The 27,128-nt window shown below is 36.6% G+C and overlaps 1 protein-coding gene across 1 annotated transcript in view; it reads left to right on the top strand.

Moving 5' to 3' along the window:
• The window catches only part of CNGB3 (cyclic nucleotide gated channel beta 3), a 142,063-nt gene extending 116,235 nt beyond the window's left edge, over window positions 1-25,828 (top strand). The window contains exons 14-18 of the mRNA XM_008054898.2: window positions 1,231-1,314; window positions 6,641-6,759; window positions 22,854-23,000; window positions 23,224-23,398; window positions 25,568-25,828. Coding sequence (XP_008053089.1) covers window positions 1,231-1,314; window positions 6,641-6,759; window positions 22,854-23,000; window positions 23,224-23,398; window positions 25,568-25,828 — 786 coding nt within the window. The remainder of the gene's footprint in view (window positions 1-1,230; window positions 1,315-6,640; window positions 6,760-22,853; window positions 23,001-23,223; window positions 23,399-25,567) is intronic.
• Window positions 25,829-27,128: the final 1,300 nt, after the last annotated feature.

The raw sequence follows: 27,128 nt of genomic DNA on the forward strand, positions 1-27,128 counted from the left end.
AAGCTCAATATTTGTTGGACTGTATTAAGAAGGTATTCCTTCTAGCCTTGGCCTTTTTCTATTCTGGACAACCAAAAGCTATACTCTCTCAAATGAATTTTTAAAATTCTAACACCAAATCATCTGAATGCTTCTCACCAATGGCTACTTGAAGATACTTCAATCATAAATTATTAACTTTTCTTATCAGTCAGACAACCCTGAGGTCTAAATTTCACATGGATCTAGGTCAAGTGTCTGCTACTGAAACCGTTACAGAAAGCTGGTGGTTGTTAAAAGAATGATTATCCAATCCACAAATTGGGAGGCAGGTTCTTTTCTTCTCTTCCCCGCTTTTCTGCCACTGACTTTATGATTAGTTTACTGCAAAGCTATCATTCTCCTAAGGGGTGGACAGAACTAACCACAAAAGGAAAGCTGTTACATGTTAGCAGCTCTGAGAGGCAAAAGTAAAAATACTTGGTGAAAGCAAAAGATTCAGAATCACTGTATAAAGTGAGATGTGAGATTTTTGTAGCATCTATAGATTTTCTTTAGTCCACTGTATAGATAAATTATAATTATTTAGGCAGAATGCAAATGTTGACATATATTCAAACAAATAAAGCTTGTTTCTTTTTTTTTTTTTGAGTTGGAGTCTCACTCTGTTGCTTGTTTCTTACGCTATTAAATAGATATGAACAGTCATTCACTCAACAGATATTGCTTTTGTATCTCTTGTGCGCGTTTTCTCTGTCTTTAACAAGATGGTAACTGAGTTAAGGAAGAAAGACAGACAAACTTGCAAAGCCAAATAATAATATGTAACAATGGTAAGAAAGTTGCTACAAGAAAGGAAAAATATTTAGCAAAGATTTTGATCTATGTCAGTCCCAATATACTAATAATCAATTATTATATTATCATATCATTAGTCACTATCATTAATTAAGCAACACATTAAGTTTTACCTAGAAGGGCTATTTCTATCCCCTTTTTACACATAGCAATTTGTAGTAGAGATAGGTTTCACACCCAAACCTATCTGATCAAGATCCAAACTCTTGCCATTAACCTATAGGTAGTTATTTTTCTAAATTTTTGATCCAGACAACTCTATATCTTCTGGTAATTGATAGTTTAATGCTAATGCAGACAATATCTATTAGTTTATTTCCATTGTGTTTTACATTTATATGGAATATTGACCTTTTAATTGTGTTTATAAGAATTATTTTTCTCTTCATATAGGGTTGTGATACACAGATGATTTATGACATGTTGCTAAGATTGAAATCCACTCTTTATTTACCTGGTGACTTTGTCTGCAAAAAGGTGAGTGCCTGATATTTTTCAAATGTGCAACTAATAAATGTACTGGAGGATTTCAGATACAGGTTCAGACCATTATTTAAACAAAATTTGTCCAGGGCAAATTCCATAGTATAGAAATAATTATGATATACAGCGCTGTAAAACAATAATGTGTTCTCAGAGTTTAAAATGGAACAAGACAATATAGACTTCATTACTTATATTACAGAACAGAATTATGGGTAGTCTGAAAAGCTGCTTTGTAAAAATGTAAATTATCAATCGTCACACCCCATTAATTCTGAATACTTAAAGTGGAGGAAAAAGTTACAGAAGTGATAGGTGGTTCTGCCCTTTTTATGTCTTTGGCAAAGCATCAGTTACCTCCATTTTGCTCACCCAAGTAGTGAATAATCAATGCCACATTTTTTAAAACTTTCCTATGCTTTTTATGATTACAAAAGTAATACACATTTATTATATTTAAAATGGAAAACACATAAAACTACAGACATAAATTTCTCCATCCAGAAATAACCACTATTAATATATTTTGGCCTGTTTATACATATTGTTGGATAGAGTTTGTTGTATAAAATTGCTATCAAACTATCATGTGTTTTTAAACTTGTTTTGTCATGAACAATATATCATATGAACATTTTGCATATTATTAAGTAATCTACAACATGATTTTTTAAAGCGGCATGGTATTCTAGTCTTTGGATATATAATCAATTTTCAAATGTAAATAACTCTAAAATGAACATCCTCTTGGATAAATATTTTTGCACATCTCTAATCAGTAACTTGAGAGGGAAGAAAAAGAACAATGACCCTGGGTTTTATATTTTGGACACTAAATAAATGGAAACTCAATAATCAAAATTTAAAAATAGAAGAAAATGAGTAGTAAAAAAAAAAAAAAAAGGAGATGATCCAAGATGGTAATGAATTTACAAGTGAGTGCAAATGAGAAACACTTTCATCATTCCAAAATAATGTGTTAAGTGCTGTGGTCAAAGTAAGCACAAGTTGTAGGACATGAAGGGACACTAGTCCCTCTTGGATACAGGCAGGATTTACTAGAGAAAATAATGTCTGAGCTAAGTCTTGAAAAATGAATTGAAGAAAACCAAGTGAAAGAGGAAATGGGAGTTCTGGATAGAGCAAAGAAGTAGCATGAGCTAAGGCAAAAAAGAAGGCACTGTGTCTGCAGAGGAAGTGCTAAGAACTACAGTAAGACAAATGGTAGACCATTTTAGTACAATTTCTTTAATAAAACTCAATATCACTTGATATTGTGAATGGAAACTGTGCTGAATACCAAGGAAAAACAAAAATGGTTCTTGTCCTCCAGAGGCCTGTGTCTAGTGCCCTGGTATTCAATTTACATCAGCATTGCAGGAATGTGGAAACCTGGGCTCCACCACATTTCGGTATTTTTTAAAAAGCTCTCATGATTCTAAAGTGCACCAAAATTGAGAACCACTGCCCTTTGGCTTGTATCGCCCATTTAAAAAATGATATCATATCACCAATCTCCCTATCTTTAACTTGGATTGATTTGTGTATGATTGTGCATTGGAATGACATGACCTTAATGCACCAAAATGACCTTTCAATTTGTGCCAATAGTAGCAGAGATAGAAAATTGAGGTAACTTATATAAACTTTGTCATCCGTGCCACTAAGCAGTGCAAATTTGTTTAACATAGTATAAAATGCAGAGTAGATGCAGCCTCCTCAATTCTTATTTCTTCTTCACATTGCATTCATCACTCAATAACAAAAATGGACCAGTGGAGATAAATAAGGCAAGAAAAGGAATAAGTAGGGGGAAGAGTAGAAATGAGAAGACACAGACGGGCCCGTGGCTCAGCCTGTAGTGCCAGCACTTTGGGAGGCCGAGGTGAGTGGGTAGCGTGCGCCTGTAGTTCCAGCTACTTGGAAGGCTGAGGCGGAAGGATCACCGGAGCCCAGCAGGTCGAGGCTGCGGTGGCCAGGAGCGGCCACTGCACTCCAGTCTGGGTGACGGAGTGAGACTCCAACTCAAAAAAAAAAAGAAAAGAAAAGAAATGAGAAGACACTAGAACTAAAAGTCACATTTCTTTGTTTCTGTTTTTAAGAGGGGATTTACATGACAGTACATATTGGCAGAGAAGAAAGGCTGTTATTCGACCAGACATCAGATGGCTGAATTCAGCTTGGTTTTTGCTTATAATATTTTCACAAAATATTGTAGAAAAGAGGAGGGGGGGAATGATGTTCAATTTGAGGTTACCTAAATAATTGAAGAAATGGCAGTGTTTGGGATTGAGTTTGGTGACCTAATTCTCAGGATGATTCCTAGACTTACTAAGTGGATAGCTTGGGCTGCTTGAAAGGTGTTGGAAATTTTCTCAGGACACTCTATGTCAATGTCCAATTCACCTAGAGTTCTTGCTAAAGCATGGATTTCTGGGACTTCATTCCCAAAGATTCTAACCCATATTTCTACAGTGAGGATTCTCAATGATCTGAGAATTTACACCTTTAAAGAAACTCCTGAGTGATGCTGATGCCACTAATCCAGGAACCATGCTTTGTGTAGCACTGCTCTTATTTGATGGGGTGCACTTGAGTATCATAATGCTCCTACTGCCTTGGATATAGCCTCTTACACAGGAACCCCGAATTTTTGAAGTGCCCTCTCTCTAAGGGTTACCTCGCTCTACATGAAGCTCTTGTTTTTCTATACTTTCTCCTAATTAATCCAGACACCAACCACAAGAGCCTGGTTCAATCTTATTTTACACATGCTGTCAGCCCTTATTCTCTGAGGAATGTCTACTTCATTTGAATGCTAATTAAACTTGCAGAAAAGGCTTAAATTAGCCTAGAAATATGCAAGAAATAGTGGAAGTTTTGGTTCGTTGATTATGCCAGATCTCCTTGGAAAATTATTGAAATGATCATTAAAAAATAATTAAAATAGCTGAACTACATTTAAGTGCCCATTATGTACTTCTACCTCCAGTCAGTTGTAATAACTGCCTTTGAAAAATCATTCCAGTTCCTTGAAAATTACTTCATGCAAATAATAAGGACTATGACCCTGTCCTAATCATTATTTCCTGGAGTAACTCTTGGAAAACTAATTTTCAGGCATTTTGTCTTATTCTTAAAATAATTCATAGCTATTTTATTGGTTTTTAAAAGATCAGTCTTGATATGGGAGTCTTCATTAGATATGATCTATCTGCATGTCTTATATAGAGTCAGGTGACATTGGTGCTGCTAGTTCTAGTGCTGTCACTTGCCAGTCTTGTAACTTTGCTCAAGGCACATAATTTTGTAGGCTTCTACTACCGATTTTTAAATAAGAGGAATGATATCTTTCCTATTTGACTTCGGTGGGATTTTTGCAAGAATTAAATGAGTTAATATCTATGAAATGCTTTGCAGTTATAAAGCAGCACATTCTGTAGAACAAATACATAAATTAAAATAAGGAGCTATGTAAATATCAGATATTATTATGATCTTTAAAGTACTATACAAGGACAAGATATTGTTATTAGCATTGACAGTATGTAAATATAAGATTCATCTATACTGGAATTTCTACTTTGACCTGTTTTTGAGTATAAATATATGATTAATATTTTGCACAATTCCCAACTTAAACATACTTCTTATATTGCTCAGTTAGGAGATGTGGCACTATGCGTCCTTTTGCTTCTAACTGTTGAGTCATGGAACTTTGGCTAATCCACTAACCCAATGTATGCCTTTGTTTTTCTTTCTGTAGTACTTATTCTACCTTCCTTATAAGAGTAAAGGAGATATAAAAAGAGAATTTCAATTTTCTGGATGTTAATGAAGAGGCAGAGTCTGATAACTTTAAACTCAACCTGACAATTATAAAGCAACCATAATTTATATTGAGGAAAATAAATCTAGGTATTTAAGGACTTCAACATTTCCCAGAAAACAGTCAAATTATATTTTCCTCATTCATAGACAAGTGCCTACTATATGCAAGTTTCTGCTCAGCACTAGAACAAGCTACACATGTCAGCTATCTTAGACAGAACATAAACTACAATCAATATTGCTTAATCTTGAGTTGATTTTAGAGTATTCTAATTATTTCAAAGTATAGTTAATTTTTTTTTTGATAGCTCAGGTTGAACAAGGTACTTCTCATTCAGACATATAGGTACTACTCTCCAAATAGTTTGCCTAGTATTATGCAAATAAGGCTATTTAGCATTTAACAGTCTTTTTTGACCTAAACACTATTTAAAACTCTTGCAAGATATGTATTCTTTTTGAAAACTGGAGTGAGAAGATGTGTTGCAAGGTCTCCACAACCACCCACGGGATTTGGTGATTTATTTGTAAGGACTCATGTAATTCAACATAAAGTTATAGTTATGGCTTAAGATTTATTACAACAATAGATAAAATGAAGAAATAGGAAGAACACGATCAATATGGGAGAAGACTAGAGAAATTAAGCACAGGCTTCCTAGGTCCTGTTTCTGTGAGGGTCACATGGATACATTTTTCTCTCCAGTGGACTACACAGACATGAGCAAAATATCTCCACCCTGAGAAACCCATCTGAGTTTTGGGTCCAGAACTCTCAAATGAGGCAGATCATGTAGCAGCATGACCAGACATGCTTCAGACTTCAAACTAGATACCGGGTACATATTATAAATGCTTGTGTTCATATTAAACAATGCTGATAGCCTGGTACATCCTGCCACACTGCCCCAAGCATATAGAATAATGTTATAGGCACTGTTAACCAGTAGCCTTGTGAACATTTCAGGAGTTTAATTCTCAGGACTTGAACAAGGGTCATTGACCTGGCTCCAAGAGTCCCCCAAGATAAGCAAGAACTGAGTAAAACAACCTGCTGCATTAACATTTCCTTTCAATATGGAATGAGAATAATAGCATAAAGCTCTCCTATGGCCCAGTTTCCAAAAGCAGACTTCAATGCCATAGTCAGGAAAATAGAATTGACCTTTGAATGATTGCAGCCTATGCTTTTTTGATAGACTAAGCACATTCTTCAGAGTGTAGCAGTGGTCACCAAGCAATGTGCTAACTAAAATATCTTCACATGTCCTGTGGTGGCATACAGTGCTCACATGCTGAGAAGTATCTTCTTAATCATTCTCTTTCACATGATACATCCAACAAATGTCTGTAACTACCTCAGGTCTCATTGATATCCCTTGTTTGCTTCATGTATATTTACTCCTCTAGTAGAGTTTATAGTTCTTCATTTAGGACATAATTGTCAAGAAAAAAGTGACTATCGTTCATTTTTATATTTGGTATACAGGGAGAAATTGGCAAGGAAATGTATATAATCAAACAAGGAGAAGTGCAAGTTCTTGGAGGCCGTGATGGTATTCAAGTTCTGGTTACTCTGAAAGCTGGGGCAGTGTTTGGAGAAATCAGGTACTTAAAAGATACCATATTAATACTGAAGTTCATCAATTGTCATAAAAGAAAAATCTTGGGCGATAAAATAGGTAAGGTTTCTGTTCAAATTTATCAATGGTTTGATTGTGCTGAGAGCATTGGTAAAATAAGAATTTTGACATTTCTATTCACTCCTTTTCTCTTCTTCCAAAAGACTTGAGGAAAGGGACTGAGTCATTCAACTCTTTAGTTTCAGACCTAGATTAGTGCCTGGAATTAGGTAGATGCTCAATATATGTTGAATTAGTATGCAAATGAATGAATTAATAATGAGAGAAAAGGTTGAGAGAGTTGGTTGTTGTCAGATTGTTGGAAGACTTGAACGCCTTGCTAACATGGGGATCTTGAGCAGGCTGGTGATATAATCATAGCTGTCTGACTAAATTGCTTAAGGTTAAGTCCGAGTTTGACCACATCTTAAGCTTTGTTGCTCTGTTACTTCACCTCTCTGTTCCTCAGTTTCCTCATTTTAATACTCAGGATAATAATTGTACATATCTTAGAGGGTTGGTAAGTGAGTCAATTCATTAAAAGCACTTAGAACAGTGTCCGGCATCTATTAAGAGGTCAGTAAATATTAACTATTGTTACTATTACTTTTTATTGGTCAGGAGTTTATTCTAGAACAAGTCCCCAAGAGCAAAAATATAGACAGCAAATTTAAGCATTTTGTGGGTTACACACTTCCATATGCATTGTCACCAGCCTGGGCAACATAGCAAAACCTCATCTCTACAAAAAAATTCAAAAATTAGCCAAGTATGGTGGTACACGCCTGTAGTTCCAGTTACTCAGAAGGCTGACATGGAAAGGTTTCCTAAGCTCAGGAGGTCAAGGCTGTGGTAAGCCATGATCATTGCACTGCACTCCAGCCTGGGCAACAGAGTGAGACCCCAACTCAAAAATATATGTGTGTGTGTATTTATATTCATTATTCAACCAAAATGTTCCTTGAGTGCCTCATGCATGCTAGATTGCCAGATATTGCTCTAAATTCTGAGAAGACAGTAAAAACAGTAAACAAGGTATTGCCCTTCACAGAGCTCACAGTCTAGTTGGGGGGAAACTGGCAATAAATGGTTAAACAATTAACCAGACAAGACATATGCACATTGTGATAACTGTCGTGAAAAAAAAAAGTTAGAAACTGACAGAGGATGCTTCTTAGATTTAGTGGTCAGGGACCACTTTTCCAGACGATATTTGACCTGAGACTTGAAAGAGTAAATGGAGCAGCCATTCAGAAATGGGGGAAGAGTTTCTCAGATGGTAGAATAGCAAAAGCAAAGGAAGCAAGCTTGTTTAGTCAAGGGACAGAATGGTGAGAATGGGCTGGAGTACAGTGAACAGGGTCACTGTGAGGAGATGAAGCCAAAGGGGTGAGCAAAGGTCAGATTATACACAGTCTGTTAGGCCATGATAAAGAATTTGTGTTTTATTCTAAATATGAATGGATATCAATAGAGGGTTTTGGCAAAAGAATCACACAATCTGAATTATGATTTTAGAAGACCATCCCAATAGCTATGTGGAAAAGACACAATAGAGAAGCAGGAATGAAACAGAGGAGACCAATTGGAAGTCAGCTGTAGTGATTCAAGTGAAAGATGATGGTGTCTGGAATGAGGATGCTGGCTTTTCAGGCAGAGAGGAGAATATACTGTCAGGCAGTTACAAATATATTCATTTCACAATTGAGAAAATTACTATTCCAAGGTTCCAAGTACTGTATCTTGCCCAGAATACCATAGCTAATGGATGATAGGGACAACATTCAAACCTAAATTTCTGTGGATCAGGATCCAGTGATCTTTCCACCACAACACAGAAGAAAGATGTTCATCCAGTCTCTGATTTCACAACTGCTAAGAAGTTATCTTCATGTTCCAGAGATAGGGATTATTTCAGATGATTTCATAATAGCATAAAGAGGAGGTTTTTTTTAGGATGCTAAAGCATCCTTTTTTCTCTGCTAATAATGTGGCTTCTCTTTTTTATTTTTCCTCTTTGCTTAACAACTGATTGTTTTAAGGTGATCCTTTAAGAGTCGTGCACTGGGGCAGTGGTGGAAACACTTCTTAGAGTGTTCAAGAACCTGAGTTCTATGTCTATTTTCTATCACTTCTTTACTGGGAATCCTTGCAAAAGTGATTTAATGTTTTGTGACCTAATAATCACTGTAATCCTCAAGGTCATAAAACACGAAACAGTCTAATCTGAAACATTGCAAAAATTAATTAGCTGACCTCTTCCAGGGGTTGAGTACTCCCTGAAGAATAAAGCTTGATAAATACAAGTATGTTAATTGCTGATATTATCATCACAGGAGAAAATACCCTAGAAATAGAATCCAGGTGCTACTAAGTTGCAACTAAAAGTAATCCTAGATTCCTGACAGTAGTTTCTCAAATAAATCTATTATCCATTTGGTTTCTAAGACCAAATTGAAACCAGTAGAGCAGACAAGCTCTAAACTTGCTCAATAACCTGACTGATTCAAGCAAAAGGGATCTTTTTGCCTTGATTCTCTCCTTGGCTATGGCTGAGGAGGAACAGGATGCATCTGCCTCTTTCCAGATACCCACAGGCTTCACAGGCCCACAGCTGTCATACATCCCTGAAGCTCTAGTCATTTATTCCAGAGATGGAAGCACGCCTGCCAAACACCCAGATACTGGAAAGATCTAGTAGTAGTGTTTACTACTAAAAAATTCGGTGACCTTTGCTAAAATGAGCTAAATCCAACACTATCATGTAGCTGTTTAAAGAGAGTTCTTTTTTTCTTAGGAAAAAAAATAAGAAAGAAAAAAACTGAGGGCTTTCAAGGACATTATATATTAATCCAAAAGAGCAAAGCCCTGACTAAAATATAGATTTACAGCTTGTCATGGAGAAAACTCAGACCACATTTCCAATTAACATCTGAGGAGTTCAGACAGCCCATTTTTAAAAGAGACCCAGGGTCTGCCAAGGGAGAGCCTCGTGATGGTTCTGACTCCAATCATTTTCCTTACATGTTCATTTAGTGCCAAGCCTTATTCACTGAATCTATTTAACCACTTCCTATCTGCCTTCTGTATCTGCTAAAATGTTGTCTTTCTTGAAATACATCTGAATTTTTACTCTTGTGTTGTCATTATGATTTCCATAGAATTCTCTAGTGGCTTCATCTCTCTTTGGGATATCCTCTCCCTGGAAAATTCCTACTCATCCTTCAAATGTCACCTTTCTGAAGCCATCTAGATGTTCTCTGCACTGTGTTACCATAGTATTTCATTTGTGCCTTTATCACAGTAGTTACTACTGATTGATAATTATGCTGTTCAGTCAGGTCTTTCCAACACACTGAGCTATTAAAATGTAAGAACTAGAGCTTATTCATCTTTATATAAAAACAGCTATATAAATACTGTACAATAAATGATGGTTATTATTTATATCCTCCCTCTATTCAAAAACAATTTTCAGCAGCTATTCAGCAATGTTTAATTAAATACATAGTTCATTGTGATTTGATAGAAACCCAATAAAATTATATTTGGGACCCCTTACAGCATAATATGAAGTGCCCCAGAGAAGGCCATGTGCTCCTTCTTTGCCAGACATAGTGCCAGTCATGAAGGTACAAAGGTGCACAAGAAATAATTGCTTCCCTCAAGGCTCTCAGAAACAAGTGAGATGAGTAAATTGAAGACTTCAATAAAAGGTGATTAAATGAATGGACTGCATTCAAGGAGGAGAGTATATCCAGGGTGCTGTGGAGTACAAAGGCTTCACAAGGACCAATGCATTCTTTGGATTTGGCAATCACTTGAGAGTATTTAGGAAGTAAAGACAGAAGCTTCAGAACTCCTCAAACAATGTAAGGAGACAATGATGTGTGCGCACAGGTCAGTCCTGATAGCCCCACCATAGGTATGTTTAAGGGTTATTGACATGATGCCTGTGGTGGGTTGAATGGTAGCCCCCACAAAGATATGTCCCCATTCTAACCCTAAAAATCTGTGAGTGTGACCATTTCAAATTTGGAAAAAGGATCACTGCAGACATAATTAAGTTAAGGATTTCAAGATGAGATCATCCTGATTATCTGACTAGGCCCCAAATCTAATGACAAATATCCTTTATAAAAGATAGAAGAGGAAAAGGCTATGCAAAGACTAAGACAGAAATTTGAGTAATGCTGCCACAGCCAAGGACAACCAGGAGCCACCAGCAGCTAGAAGAGGAAGAAAAGTGTTTTCACTAGAGTAGAAGAACAGCCCTGCTGACACCTTCATTTTGGACTTCTGGCCTCCAGGCCTGTGACAGAACAAATTTCTGTGGTTGTAGGTCACTAGTTTTTTGATAATTTGTTACAATAGCTCTAGGTAATGGACATAATATCAAATTATTTAAATTGCTAACTTTTGAAATTTTACTGGAGATAAAAAAGAAGTGTTTGATACAGTCTTTTACTTCACCCAGATGGCCAGTCTACCCTCCAAAACCTGTCAATCTCACCTCCTAAGTGTCTCAAATGTATCTTAATATTTTCCACTGTCATCACATTAGTGCAAACCATGTCCATCTCTCACTGGACAATGGCAGGGGTCTACTGCAGGTCACCCACACCAAAAACCACATCCTCCACAATCCAGTTTCCACTCTGCAGCCAGAGAGGTCTTTTGGAAACACAGAGCTGATCATATCATAGCCCTTCCACTGAAAACTATTCAATGCTTTTACACTGTTCTTAGGAATAAGAACAGGGTTCTTTTCGTGACCTACAAGATCCTACAGAATCTAGTCCCTGCTGACCTCTCTTCTTCAGGTTGCACCCGAATCCTCTTTCTCCCTTTAATCCAGACAGCTAACTCTCTTTCACTTCCTTGAATATGCCACTCTCCATTCAACCATTGTGAGTTTTCTGCACATGCTGCTACCTCTGCCCAGATGCTTTTTCCAGCCCTTTACCTAGATCTCAATTTTCTTCAGATCTTTCTGGATTTCCAACTATAGAGACCTCCCAACTCTCCTTGCTATATGCTTTCATGCAACTATAATCCTTTCATTTGCAGTACTTCTCTTTGTAACTGTATGTACACTGGTGCATTTATTACTCTCATGTTTTTCTTCCTTTCTAATATGCAAGCACCAGAGCTACCGCGTATGGTTGTGCCAACTGTGCTCTGCCTCAGGACATCCTATGAGGTACTGGTAGGGTTGAAATCCAGGTCGTACCCCACTCTTGACCCACGAGCCCTGGCTGTTGTGCCCCTTTTATACACAGGTGCCTTTTATTTTGCAAAAGGGGGCATTCTTCTAGCCAACTATAGGACTGTATGTGCCCAGAGAGACTACATTTTTTTCTAGTTTGCAAAAAGACACTTTACATGGGCTCCCAGAGATCCCAGTAGACAACATGTATGGTTTATTCTGCACTCTATCCCCATCTTTTAGGGCAGTGATTGGCCCACATAAGCATCTAATAAATAGTTATTGAATAAATAAGTACAATTGTCTTTCTATCTTTGTGAATGTGTTATTGTCATGAATATGCATATTCATTCTCATGCCCTCTTTGTCTGTTTTCATTATTAAGAATAGCACTGCTATATTTATCTTTGTAAGATTACTTTGTTTTTCTTTCAAGGTATATCTTTGAGGTTTATTTCCCCAAAATGAAATAAGTAGGTCAAAAGGTAGAAGCATTTCTATAACTCTTATGATATATGGGCAGATTATTTTTCAGAAAATATTGAACCAATTTACAATACCAACAGCAATTTATAGCTATTTTTCCCATCATTATTGATATTACCTTACTATTTTTATTGCTTTTGCATTTTAATAGGTTGTTTTAATTTGCATTTCTCTAAATAGTGCCTGGAAAATAATAGGTCCTCAATAAATATTTGTTGCATGAATTAATTTCCTATGGACCTATTTATTTTGATAAATGTGATCATTTACCTTTTGCATCTCTTTCTCTGTTCACCATCCTTTTTTCATCTTATATAACAAGTTACTGAGCAGAATTTGTGCATTGATATATTCTTATATGTTTTTGCTGGTCTGGTTTTCATTTGAAACATTTAAGTTCTGTCTTTTCACTGATTATGTTAGTCAAATCACCCATTCTAAGAATTTCTTTTTGATGTTTACTTTACATTGTTGTGAAAAGGCTAAATATTTTTAAATCTTTTTTTTTTTTAACCTTCAAACCATTCTTGTCTATTTCTCCTAAACGCTCAGTTTTTAAAACGGGGGTACCGGGGGGACTTTTATTTATTTGACTATTCTAATCCCATATTCTTACTCATCATCAGAATAACTGTGTTATTCCTTCTTTTTTCCTTTCCTCAAAGGCAGAAATAGTAGATACAATAGAAGATTAGAGTATGAGAATGGATAAGAAGACATAATGAATACTGAGGGAGAAAATTCTTCATTTCCACTTTTTTTCCTTTCTCAAACCTGTGAATGCTACCTATGTTAAGAACATATATTTATTTGCATTTTCACTGCATCCTTTAGAATACAGTCTCTTTGATTGTGTAGCACCTTTTCATTTATCTTATTTTATTTGAGTCAGAATTTCACTCTGTCACCCAGGCTGGAGTGCAGTAGCACAATCACGGCTCACCACAACCTCCACCTCCTGGGCTAAAGTGATTCTCCCATCTTGGCCTTCCAAAGTGTTGGGATTACAGGTATAAACCATTGTGCCTGGCCTGATTGTGTAGCATCTCTTTTGCTCAAAACAAAAGCACACCTCATCTAAATCTCACAATATCTCTCTGAGCAAATATATAGTCAGTGTTATTGCTTACATATGTTTTCACACATTCTCAGGACTCCTCCTACAGTAACTTTATTCAGGGCTAAATCAAGGTGTTTTATCACCACTTGGAACACAAAGAGAAGGTAAAGATTCTGAGATTCAGAGCTTGATATAGCTTATCATGCTAGCCTGACTGGTTTTCTCCCTATTTTTTTCTAATATCTACTGGGAAATCTGTATCATTAAAACAGTAGTGGCCGGGCTCGGTGGCTCAGCCTATAATCCCAGCACTTTGGGAAGTCAAGGCGAGTGGATTGTTGAACCCACAGGTTCGAGACCAGCCCGGGCAACTTGGCAAGACCTCGTATCTACAATAAATAACAAATTAGCCTGGCATGGTAGCACATGCCTATAGTTCTGGCTACTTCGAAGGCTGAGGCAGAAGGATCACCGGAGGCCAGCAGGTCGATGCTGGAGTGGCTGTGAGCTTGCTACTGCACTCCAGCCTGGGCGACGGAGTGAGACCCCCAACTCAAAAAACAAAAAACAGTAGCAAGCCAGGTATAGGCTCATGACTGTAATCCCAGCACTTTGAGAGGCTGAGGTGGGGGGATTGCTTGAGCCCAGGAGTTCAAGACCAGCCTAGGCAACATAGTGAGACCTCGCCACTATAAAAAATGTTAAAAATGAGCCGAGTGTGGTGGTGTACACCTGTAGTTCCAGCTACTCAGGAAACTGAGGTGGAAGAAGCGCCACCTCAGGTAAGGCTGTGGTGAACTGTGATGCTTCCACTGCACTTTGAGTTTTTTTGAAACCCTGCCTCAAAAAAAAAAAACAAAAAAATCAATGACTTCATTGACATCATTAGTTATGGTATGAAGAAAAGTCTACTTGACTTGAAGTCAGCTCTTGTCTTAGATTTTAATTGCAATGATGAAATTTTCAAGTACTTTTTCTTAAACAATTTGCTCATCTGATTCTGGACCTCAGTTTCCATGTCTGTAAATATAGGTAAAGAACCTACCTTGTCAAATTGATGTGGTCATTAAATAAGTATAGGGATTTAATTTTGAAAAGAACACCTTTAAAACTATAAACTTTGTACAAATATATGACATTATTAGCTGTTTTTGACTGCAAAGAAACAGTTAGACTAGTAATTAGTATCTGCTTATTTGATGTAGTATTTTCTAGCCAAGTATAATGGTTGAATATTCTCCTGAGCACTCGAAGAAAGATAAACAGAAAATGGACTAGAGCCCATGTTATCCTTTTTGTCCTCTCTTCTTTGTTAGAATTTTTACCCAAGTTCTTCATTTTTCATCTACTTCTCTAAGTCCAATTCAACTCTGAAATCAAGACCTGCTGGGGGAAAATGGAGCGAGACATTTTATATCTGTGATATCTAAACTTTCTAACTTCGTTAAAAATCCATGTGTGTAGATATTCCTCAAAATATTTTACAGGAAAAAAAAAATCTAGGCTAACATGTGTTTGCCATTCAGTAGTTTAATGAATATCAAAGAATCTACAAAGAGCAAGAAGCCTAGGCAGAGGTGACCCTGGAACATTCTCTGATATTTGTTCACTCCCAAAAGTTTTTTTATTTTTAGTCAAGTTGTAAAACAGGTAAGAAATAAAGTATTTTCAAGCAGCATTGACAAAGACAAAAGAATATCCCAGAAAAAGTCTACACAGGTGATCTAACCTCATGTCCCCCCAAATATAACTCGGTTGGAAATTTGCTTAATAAGAATAAATACTTGAAACTTTAATCTCTTACTCAGCATAGAATGTGAAGGTTCTTTCCAATAAGAGCATTTAGAGCTCATTTTATTTCAATTCTAGGCAATAATTCTACATGAAAAAATGTATTTAGACTAGAACCTTCTTTATATTGGCCGGACATGGTGGCACACACCTGTAATTCCAGGACTTCAGGAGGCCAAGGTGGAAATATGGCTTGAGGTCAGGAGTTTGATACCAGCCTGAACAACACAGTGAGACCCCATCTCCACAAAAATTTTTTCAAAAATTAATCATGCATGGTGGTATATACCTGTAGCTACTCAGAAGGCTAAGACAGGAGGATGGTTTGAGCCCAGGAGCTCAAGGTTGCAATGGGCTATAATTGTGGCACTGTACTCCAGCCTGAGCAACAAGGGTAAGACTCTATCTCATAAATAAAAAATAAATAAATAAATTTAAAAGTGAAACATTCTCATTTCTTGCAATTATCAAAGCCTTAACTATTCTAAATTGTGTTTGTCTATTTAAGAAGGCTGTCTGTGTTTGCATCTCTGTGTCACCACTTATGAGCTATATGATTTGGGGCAAGTTACGCAAATGAGACTTCATTTCTTCATCAGTCAAAATGGAGTAACAGTAATAAACAATTACCTCATAAAATTGAAAAGAATTATATATAAAAAATAATTTAGGAGTCAGTAGGCTGAGGTGGTAGGATTGCTGGAGCCCAGGAGTTTGAAACCAGTCTAGGTGACATAGTGAGACCTCGTCTCTACAAAAAAAAATTTTAAAATTAGCCAGGCCTGGTGGTTCATACCTGTAGTCCCAGCTACTTGAGAGGCTGAGGCAGAAGGATCGCTTGAGACCAGGGGATTGAGGTTGTAGTGAGCCAGGATCGTGCCACTGCACTCGACTCAAAAAACAAACAAAAAGAATTGAGGGAACTATTTGGTTCATAGTATGCACTCAATAATATTACCTATTAATATTACTGTTACAAATATTATTAGTAGTATTTGCTAGTCTGATGATACACACACACATCCCACTCCTAGATTACAAACAACTTGAGGGCAGATGTTACTCATCTTTCTAACCCCAGAACTTGTTACAGTATCTAACCCACTATGGAGTATGCTATTTCCACATATTCCTAATGTATCTCTAACTTTTTAACTCTTTTCTTTTCAATATATAGAGTGAATTCTTTATCTTCCCCTGCATAATTGACCTTCAAAGCACAACCATCTGTACAATATCAAACTTATCCAAAAAGCTACTTATCAAAGCCCAGCTTAGAAAGGCAATGTTTAAGAAGGATTATTACTTTCTCTAACTCTTCTAAAAGGTACCATGGATCATGACAGAGCAACAAAGAGAGAGCTGGGTATCTGGAATGCACTGTACTGACCTATCTTCCTCCATCCATAGAATTATTCTTACTGAATTGTGCTTGAAAGTGATTCACAGCCTTTATTGGGGATTCTGTTGCAAGTGATCCCAGGAAATTTATTGTTATGTCTATTGTGAGAATATGAAGTATTCCACTACTTTACAGAGTGGCCTCTTTACTGAGTCCTTCAGGAGATAGTCCTGCCTATCTTAAAAGCAAGTATTGATCCATAAAAGGCTTAAAGCCAAATATGAAGCCTCCTGTGACAAAGTTTGCATTTTTGTACAAATATCATTTTTTGTCCCCATGCTTGTTTTTCTTTTGCTCCTACATTCAATTCATGCTCTTTTGTACTCTACTTTTGCATGTGATTGCTTTCTGAATACAGTAGCTCTGTCAAGAAGGACTGTGCAGGTTGTGCACTGCACAACTCCAGAGGTTCTATTCACATTACAGTTTGTGTGGGCAACACACAACTTGTAACATTACATGTGGCAAAGTCCTAGACAAAGCTTGATAAGGAACTATCTGAATAATCTAGCTCTTTGTGAAAAAAGAAGATATATATCCTATTTGTATAGGTGTATGAATACATATGTGTATGAGGATGTATGTATATATAAAAGCTTCATGTTGCTATTTGTTCCTGACATGTACCAAGTTTTACACATATAAGGTCTTTCACATAGTCTCTGAATACACCATCTCTCTGTGACATTCTCCCAACTGTTTTTGCTCACTCACCCAACTTTGGCACACTAGTACAAAGCAAGTAATGTTACCTGCCACAAATTGGGGTTTACAACTGCTCAGTTAGAAATTTTATAATAGCACCTTCTCCATAATTAAATATCAGGAGACTACAAACAGCTATTTCCTCTTAGAGATAATCAAATATCTATAGTAGCTACAAAAGATGGTCTTGTTTCCCATGGGAGAGATTAGTAATCTGTTCAGAGATACAATTAATAAATGGTAGAATTATCTAGTTCCAAATCTTGTATTCTTTTCACAAAACCTACCATGATTTAATAATTCTCCTTTTTTCCTACTTCAATTTTCTATGCTGAATACATGGTAGGCACTTAATAAATACTTACATGATTGGAGTGAAAATCTAAAAAGTCCTTGAGTTCTTGTCAAGGGTCACAGCAGACAGAGGTGGCTCTAGGATTAGAACCATTCCTTTGTTTTCTGGGTCCTTATTCGGTTCAATCTATTTTTACCTGGGGACTCAATATTAACCTCAACTATTTGTCCTCCAGCACTGGCTTTTTCAGAAACTCTGTGTGGGGTTGGGAATATTTAGAGACTTTCTTACTAAGTTATTTAATGAGTGAAACTTTCCATTGGTAGAATGCTAGAGAAGCATTTTGTGGACAAGAGGAGGAAAAAAAAGATGCTATTTTAAACGTTGCTGAGAGAGTTTCGGCAAAATCCATCTGGCAGACAATTTCTTCCGCTCAAAAACTCATCAAGCACTCCAAACGTGTAACCTGTAGGCAAGTTTAATTAAAACTTGAGAAATCTCAAAATAACCTGACATTTAAATATGTTATTTCCGTTCTGTTCTTATAGACTGACATACATATACAGACATTCTCAGGTTCACATTAACCTCCCCAATGCCACCTAGCCCTGCCTAAATACTGAACTGCCCTGTGTCCGATGGCTATGAGAATGTGAAGGAAATAGGCTTACCCAATCATTTTTCTTCAAATATTAGCATCAATTTCATAGAGAAAGAAGGTAGAAGAAGGTAGATGGGAAGTCAGGTAGATGAATGAAGAGATGATTGTAATGACAGATGATAGAAAGAAAGATAGAGCAAGAGATAGGGACAGACAGACAGAATGGTATATAGATACAGAGACAGATGGGTAAAATTAATTTATCTTGTCTTCTCTGGCAAAGGTGGAGCTTGTCTTGGGAGAACTTTAGGAAAGGATTAAAGTTGTTGTTGGTTTTTTTCCCATGGAGCAAAGAATATGAAATATGAAGTCACTGGGCAAAACAAGTCAATATTTGAGGATTCCAAGTATACGTTGGCGAGTTCTGAACCCTGTCTTTAATGTTAGGTGCAGAGCAAAGACCAAGTTTAATGTCATAAGGTGGCCTTACATTAGTTTTCCCCCGCCCCTTCTTTTCCTTCCTTCTCTGGTTTTAATTGTGCATATTATATGATTCAATTTTCTCTTCCCTCTTAGCATAATAATTATACTTATTTTTTAAGTGTAATAGTTGTTTTAAAGTTTTCAATATGCATTTTAAACTAATGTGAATATATGTTTTAAACTAGTTCAAATCTACCTTTGTATAAATGTGAAGTCACTTTACATGTAGTACAGGTACCTCATAACAAGATACTTCCAATTCTTCTTTCTCAGTCCTTATGACATTACTGTCATTTATTTTACTTATCCAAGGAATATAATTCTCAATATATTTCTACTTTATTCAGTTATCTTTTAGATCAACTAAGAATAAGAAAAATAAAACATTTTCTTTTACCTTCATTTTCTCCTTTTTTTTTTTTTAACATCCTTCCTTTCATTGTGTAGACCTAGTTTCTTTCTTTCTTTTTTTTTTTTTTTTTTTTTTGAGTTAGAGTCTTACTCTGTCACCCAGACTGGAGTGCAGTGGCCACTCCCGGTCACTGCAGCCTCGACCTGCTGGGCTCCAGCGATCCTTCCGCCTCAACCTTCCAAGTAGTTGGAACTACAGACATGAGTTACCACGTCCAGCTAATTTTTGATTTATTGTAGAGATGAGGTCTCGCCAAGTTGCCCAGGTGGGTCTTGAACCCGCGGGCTCAGGCAATCCACTCACTTCAGCCTCCCAAAGCGCAGGATTACAGGCTGAGCCACCGAGCCCGGCTCTGAGTTTCTAATCTATGTCATTTTTCTTCTCCCTGAAGAATTTGCAGGGCAGATCTGCTGATAATTGAGTCCCTCGGTTCTTGTTTTTCTAAGAAAGTCTTTGTTTCTCCTTTACTTTTAAAGGATCGTTTCAATGAATATAGAATTCTAGGTTGACAATTTTTGTTTGCAACACTAAATGTTTCACTTCACTCTCTTGCTTGCATGGTTTATGATGAGAAATTTATTACAGTTTATATCCTAGTTTCTCTATAACTTAAATATTTCCCCCTCTTTATTCCTTCTTTCAAGATTTTGTCTTTTGTTTCCTACAGTTTGAATATGATACACCTGGGAGTCAGTTTTTTGGTGTTTATCCTTCTTGATGTTCTTCAGTTTGCTTGGATCTGTGGTTTGGGTCTGACATTAATTTTGGAAAGTTCTAGACCATAATTACCTCAAGTATGTCTCTCTTCTGTGCTCTCTTTCTTCTTCTGATATTCCAATTATGTGTATGTTATAGCTTTCAAAATTATCCCACAGTTCTTTATGACCAGTTCTGTTTATTCCTCTCCATTTCAACCTGGAAAGTTTCTGTTGACTTATCTTCAAAATCACTGATCATTTCCTGGGCCATGTCTAGTCTACTGATGGGTTCATCAAAAGCATTCTTCATTTCTGTTACAGTGCTTTGATTTCTAGCATTTCTTTTTGATTCTTTCTTAGAATTTTGATTATCTCTGTTTATGTTATCTATCTTTTCTTACATGGCCTACTTTTTCCATTAAATTTCTTAACACATTAGTCATAGTTTAAAAAATTCCTGTCTAATAACTCTAACATCTGTGTCATATTTTAGTCTATTTTTGACACTTGCCTTGTCTCTCCAGACCTTTTCTTACTGTTTAATATTCTTTGTAATCTGTTGAAAGCCAGAATGTGTAACAGGTACTACGAACTGGGGTAAGTAGGCCTTAGTGTGAAGTTTTATGCTACTCTGGCTACAAATTGGGCTGTGTTTAATATTTGCTATAGCTGTAGATACCAGGAGCTTCAAATTTCTCTGAGGTCCCTGTTTTTTGCTCCCCTATTGAATTTGGGCTTAGGGTAGCCTAAGAGAGGGCTCCTCAAATAGGGTTTGTATCTTGCAGCACTTTTAGCTATAATTACTGTTATTTTATAAGAACCTGCTTATGTGGGGGTCAGGTATGGAAGAGGAGAAATAATCTATAATTTTATGGTTAAGTTTTGGGGGACAGCCTGTGCAACTTGGTAACACCTCATCTCTACAATAAATCAAGAAAAATTAACTGAGCATGGTGGCGCATGTCTGTGGTTCCAGCTACTTGGAAGGTTCAGGCAGAAGGATGGCCAGAGCCCAGCAGGTCGAGGCTGTGATGACTGGAGCGTGCCACTGCACTCCAGTCTGGGTGACAGACTGAGATTCCGACTCAAAAACTAAAAGAAGTTTTGTGTATATGCGTCTCAATGCTGTGATCTTCACAAGAATGTCTTAACTTCCCATTTACCTTAGATAAGCAGGAAGACTTGAGGGGCTACACTGAGGAAAAAATCTTCCCTCATGTAAGATAAGGTCTGAAGGCAGTATTTTTTTTTTCTAGATAAATAGTAGACCTGTGGTATCAAGAACAAATATGCTCTGGGTATATTTCACAATGATTCATCTTCCCTATATCTGCCAGAGCTAGGTGGGGCTCTTCCTTGGCTCTTCACCATAAGAATCTGATGAAATTCCTGGGGGTAAAGTGTGAGTGTCCTCATAATTGTGGCCCCCAAAGGTTCTTAATTTCATGCTAGTTCATATTTAACCTCCAACAATTTGTTAAAATCACCTACCAGTTCTTGACAGTTATAGCTCCAGGGAATTCTGCTCTACGTAAGCAGATCTGGCTGTGGTTTTATGGATTCCCCTGTCTTTCCAGATTTGGAGGTGATAGTTTACTCTATGACCTCAGTTCTCTGATGGGTCCAAGAAAAGTCATTAATTTTTTCATTTCTTTAGTTTTTTCTTCTTGGAAGGACAGGAGTAATGACTTCCAAGCTCTTTACCTGTCAGGGCTGAAACCCTACATTAGTTTTTTTCACAATTAACAACTAAATGGAATGTTTGCAACAATAGTAGGAGACATTCACACTAACATAAATGTTCAGGCATGGGACCCATGCAGCTACTCACATCTCACCACTCGCAAAAGTCAAAGTGTTTTCTTTGTCTTTTCCACCTCTAGAGACAGTGTTTTCATTAATGTGATCTTTCTTTTTCGATTCCTTGGTTGTTTCTCAAACACATAATGTTTTTCTATGTTCTGCAGATGGTATTTCAGGTGGGGAGTTGTATATGATTGACTATACTAGAGAGCAGCTTAAGATGTTAAAAAACAAGATGATTTGAGAGTATAGTAGAAGAGATTGAATTCACTTGGGATAACAAAGGCATCATCAAAATCTGGCCCTCACATTTGATGTTAAGAACTGTATCAGTCAGTGTCTAGGCAAACAGAAACACTCAAATGAGGCAACTGAGAAAACTTATTGAAGAGATTACTGACAGAAGTGAAGAAAATTCTAAGAGTACCCAACTAGGAATAGCAATGCATCTCAAACTTTGCATCTCAAACTTTGCATCTCAAACTTAGCAACAGTGAAGGAGCTGTTACCCCAGAAAGACCTGCATGGGACAACAGGAGGTGTGGTTACCAGAACCCAGAAAGAGCGGTGGGAGTTGTACTTCTAGAAGACACCCATGGATCAGGAGCTATAAATTTCAGTAGAGGACTGCAGCCACTGCTAACCTAAGGCCCAGTAGGGAAAGAACAGGGGAAATAAATGCGCTAATGGCATTCTTCCTGCTTTGGGGTTTCCTATTGGTATTTTCCAATGGCTGAACCTAAATGGAAGTCAGAGGGCAATCCTACATAGGTCAACTTCCTGAGGGGTAAAGAAGGATGGGTGGGGAAGGGTGAAAGTGGATGTGAAAGACAAATGGAGGATACCCAGTCCAAAAGAATTCTGCATTTCTGGAATCTGGAATAAAGAATCTGATAGGTCACTGAAAGTCAAAAGTTCTTGATTTGATGTGGCAATTTTGACAAAAACGTGTTGAAAACGGTTACCATTTCCACTGCCACCATATCTTGACTCTCTTCATACAAACACCTGACTCCTCACCTACTGGGAATCATCTCTAAGGCAGTATAAATAGTTATATTTGCTGTTTTTTTAAAAAGATTTCAGTTGAGGAAATTGAAAACTGGCAGCAAAGAGTCATTTTTCTCTATCATAGTCTTCTAGCAGCAGGAGGAGGAAACCGTCGCACTGCCAATGTCGTGGCCCATGGATTTGCCAATCTTTTAACTCTGGACAAAAAGACCCTTCAAGAAATTCTAGTGCATTATCCAGACTCCAAAAAGATCCTCATGAAGAAAGCCAGGTACAACCTTTAAAACTCATGGAGTTGGTTTTATTTTGTAACCTCTAAGATGAGATCTATATTATGCCTGTGATCAACTTTCTTCAGGAGATGTGCTTAATAAATGACTGTTACTTCAAATATCTACTGAAAATTCACAAGCAAGGAGAAATTACAGTTTTCTGGTAGAGTTTTCTGGAACATAACAGAGCTATCTAAAACAGTTCTTCTCTCCTGTCCTCAGAGTGCTTTTAAAGCAGAAGGCTAACACCACAGAGGAAACTCCTCCAAGAAAACAACTTGCCTTCCTCTTCACACCAAAAGAAGATACACCCAAATTGTTTAAATCTCTCTGGGGAGGCACAGGAAAAGCAAGTATTACAAGACTACTCAAACTGAAGAAAGAACAAACAGTTCAGGTAACAAAGCAGAGTGAATGGAGGGTTATAATGGAGAGATCCTTGGACTGTCTCGTTCCACAATTTCCTACTCTAATTCCATTTTCCACACTGGAATAATTTGGACTAATTTAATGTTAATAATTACTGCTTCAGATAAAGCACTTATTATTACTTAAATTGAATTCCTATATGTCATCTCATTTAACTCTCATAGGTTTTTTAATAGATAGCTTTAATATATATGTACTTATAAATTCAGTCATCTTTCATAAGTCATAGATTCTGTATTTGCATATTTAGTCAATATATTTAATTGTAACCCACAAATCAATACTCATGGTGCTTTTGTGGTCATTTGTGGACAAGAACATGTACAGGATAGCAAAAAGGTTAAGTTGCCTGATGTATACATTCCCAATTGAAGTTGAACAAGGAGACACTCCTTTCTTGTTTCAGCTGTCATACTGTAGATAAGTGACTCTTTCTCATGCCATGTGTTTCACATTTTTGTGTTTTTTTTTAATGATTTTGTTGTTCAAACAGTCCCCAAGTATAGTCCTGAAGTACTGCTTAGTGTGATGTGTCTCACAAAGAAAATATGTGTGTCAGATAAGCTTCATTTCAGCACTAGTTATAGTGCTGTTGTGGGAGTTCAATGTAGTGAATTGACAATTCATCAAGTTAATTAATTTATCAAAGAAAATAATCTGTTAAATAGACAGAAACACACGTGAAACAAAGGTATGCAATGACCAGTTGACAAAAATGTGGCCCAAGGCTCATAGGAACCTATCCCTGTATTTCCCCTATGAACAATGGTTCAATATTTGCTAATTCAGTGTTTCTGGCAACTTTATAGGACAAAACTACTATGAGTAATGAGAATTAACTGTATATGTATAGAATCAATTGTATATCTTTTCCCAATAAGTCAGTAAACAACATTTTCACAAATATTTAATCAATATAGATCACAAACATTTAAAGCCAGAAATAATTGTGTAAATTTCATCCAAGCCCTTCATCTTATAGATGAAGAAACTGATACCCAGCCAAGGAATTTGGATAAAATTCCAATTAGTTACAGAGCAAAAAACTTTACTCATGTGCTCATACTTATGGGCATATACTAAGCTGCCTCTCAATTCCTAGAAATGCAAAGAAACTCAAATGTTATTGTTTTTCTTTTCTTTGGTTTCCATATTTCTTTGATTTTCATAATATATCTATGAGGGAAGATACTGAGAAATAGAATAGGGATTCGAGTTTTCTAAATAGAGTCAATATGTTATCCCTAAAACTGTAAGAAATGGGTAGCTGTGAACCTTTCAGAAAATGAGTAAGACAAATATTAAAAAGTCAGTCACATTCAAGAAACTGAAACATACCTCTTCCCTTTCCACACACAACACTGTGGTAAAAATTAGGAGTACAGTGTAAACCAGATGTCTCATTTACATCAGCATAGAAATAGTAATTTGCATGAAAAATGTATGAGAGTAAAAAAATTTATGTTAAGTGAGAGTCTCAACTTTATCTGTGCACATTCATATCTTGGAAAAACCTCTCTCAAATTGATCCCAATTATTACTAGTAAAGAACATATTATTTACTATGCATTTTTTACTATGAAATTTCTATAGATAATACTAAACATAATAGGTTCAAAAATGATAGGTCAGGCACCTGCAGGACAAATGGAAAAGATTGTACTAGGAAAAAGATGAGTTTCCACCTGAGGTTCTCCCATGAACTTATCCAGGAAGAAAACCCTACTTTCCATAGTATTTTGGTATAGTATTTAGTGTTTTTTTAATTAAAAATAAATATTTACAATGTTATCTCTATAAAATAAGTAAATATTTAAAAAGGAAAAACAGAGTCCTGAGCACTGCATCTAAAAATTCATACAGTATGAGGACCAATGGGAAGAGAACTCCTTGTAGGGACAGAAAATGCAACTCAGAATAACACTGTAAGTCAATTGTGGCAGCACCATTCTCTAGCATACCAAAAAACTTAGTCAAATGGTAGTTGGAAGCAAGACATAAATAAATGATTCCCATATTCACTTAATTCAGATGACCTTTGTCTCAGTAGAGATCTTAACCATTGCATGCTAATCAAAAGATTCCAATGTCCTTAATTATGATTTCAATACCAATTTTTTGCAACTGCTTCTTCCAGAAAAAAAGTGAAACTTCTGAAGGAGGAGAGGCTAAAGGAAAAGAAAATGAAGATAAAGGAAAAGAGTCAGCAGAGAAATCACTGGACAGATCTGAATGTAGAGCAAGTCCTAATACAGTGGAAGAAGAGCCACTGTCAATTAAAAGGGCAGTTTTACCCAGAGGAACCACCCGTCAATCACTAATCATCAGCATGGCTCCTTCTGCTGAGGCCGGAGAAGAGGTTCTGACTATTGAAGTCAAAGAAAAGGCTAAGCAATAAATGTTTGATTATCTTTAGATGTAATCTAGCTAGTTCCCAAAGAGATTGTACTTAGGATTGCAGCTTCAATTAATGAGGGGAAACGACCTTGCTGAGACCCTTGAGAAACCACAGGCAAATCCCTAGCTTAGTTTCTAGGACTTATCTGAGAATGTGATTTCATGCAGTGGTAATAAGAAGATTATTAAAAACCATCCCTATTCTCCATTGTCATTAACTTTGTGCAATTGCTATTTCTTCTAATTGTATGTACTAAGTTTTTGTCTTCCTTTGGTTCTTTCCTGATTATGTTTCTTCCTTCCATTTTTATTAACTTGGTCTTGGCTCTGATGCTATTCACTAACCTTTTCTCTTAATTTTTTATCGTGTGTAATTTCTTGTATGGCACTGTTAAGCTTAACTAAATGTTCTAGGTTTATTACTCTTACCTCTTATGTGTAGAAGGGCAGGAGATTTTAATAAAATAGGTCAAAAGTCAGATGATTTCCATTCAAATAAGGATAATGAGTCACTATAATATCAAGTCAACCCAGCAGCTGGGAATGAATGAGAAGTCTGATTTTCAGTCCCCCAAAGAGCAATGTTAGTCAGCAACTGACTGGCAAAATCACACTGCAGCAACAGGTTGGAAAAATTGTACCCTTTGCTAAAGAAGCAAACCTTAATATTTCCTCTTATATGAGCTTAAAAGACAACAATCTACGTAACTCATCTGACTCAACAGATGTCAACTGGAGGAATCAGATTGTCTTAAAGTGACACTTCTCAAAATCTCCCCGACTCAAGTACTTGCTTCAAAAGGTACCAGATAGGAGCTTGTCGTTTTAAGCTTTAGTAAAAAAAAAAAAAAAAAAAACTGATGAGGTTAGAAAGGCGGACTGTACACATATCAGATTGACATATCCCCACAATTTGTGGGACCTACATATACAGCTGTTTACAAAATCTCCAAGTTAATTAAGTGCACTTTAGGAAGTTGTCCTCATGAATCAGCTAGCATTAGCATAATTACCAAAGTTGCATGCTGTGAGGAAGCTAAAAAGGCCAGGCTGATGTCGGAAGTAATAATATATATAGAATTCCATTCTAATAAATGCCATTAGTGTATAACATCAAGTTCTGTATAATAAGGCTATTTTCAATTCCCAGAAGATGGTCACTGCAACAGCACTTTGCTGAAAAGGTTTTAACAAATTATATTAGCCAAAAAGCCTACAACATAGATGCATTCAGCAAACCATGTACAAATCAATCATTATAACAAAATGTATCCTTTGGTAGAATCACCATTTTTGAACAT

The sequence above is a fragment of the Carlito syrichta genome, unplaced genomic scaffold (genome assembly GCF_000164805.1).
Source record: "Carlito syrichta isolate Samal-C Ts95f unplaced genomic scaffold, Tarsius_syrichta-2.0.1 Scaffold301606, whole genome shotgun sequence".
NCBI classification, from domain to species: Eukaryota; Metazoa; Chordata; class Mammalia; order Primates; family Tarsiidae; genus Carlito; species Carlito syrichta.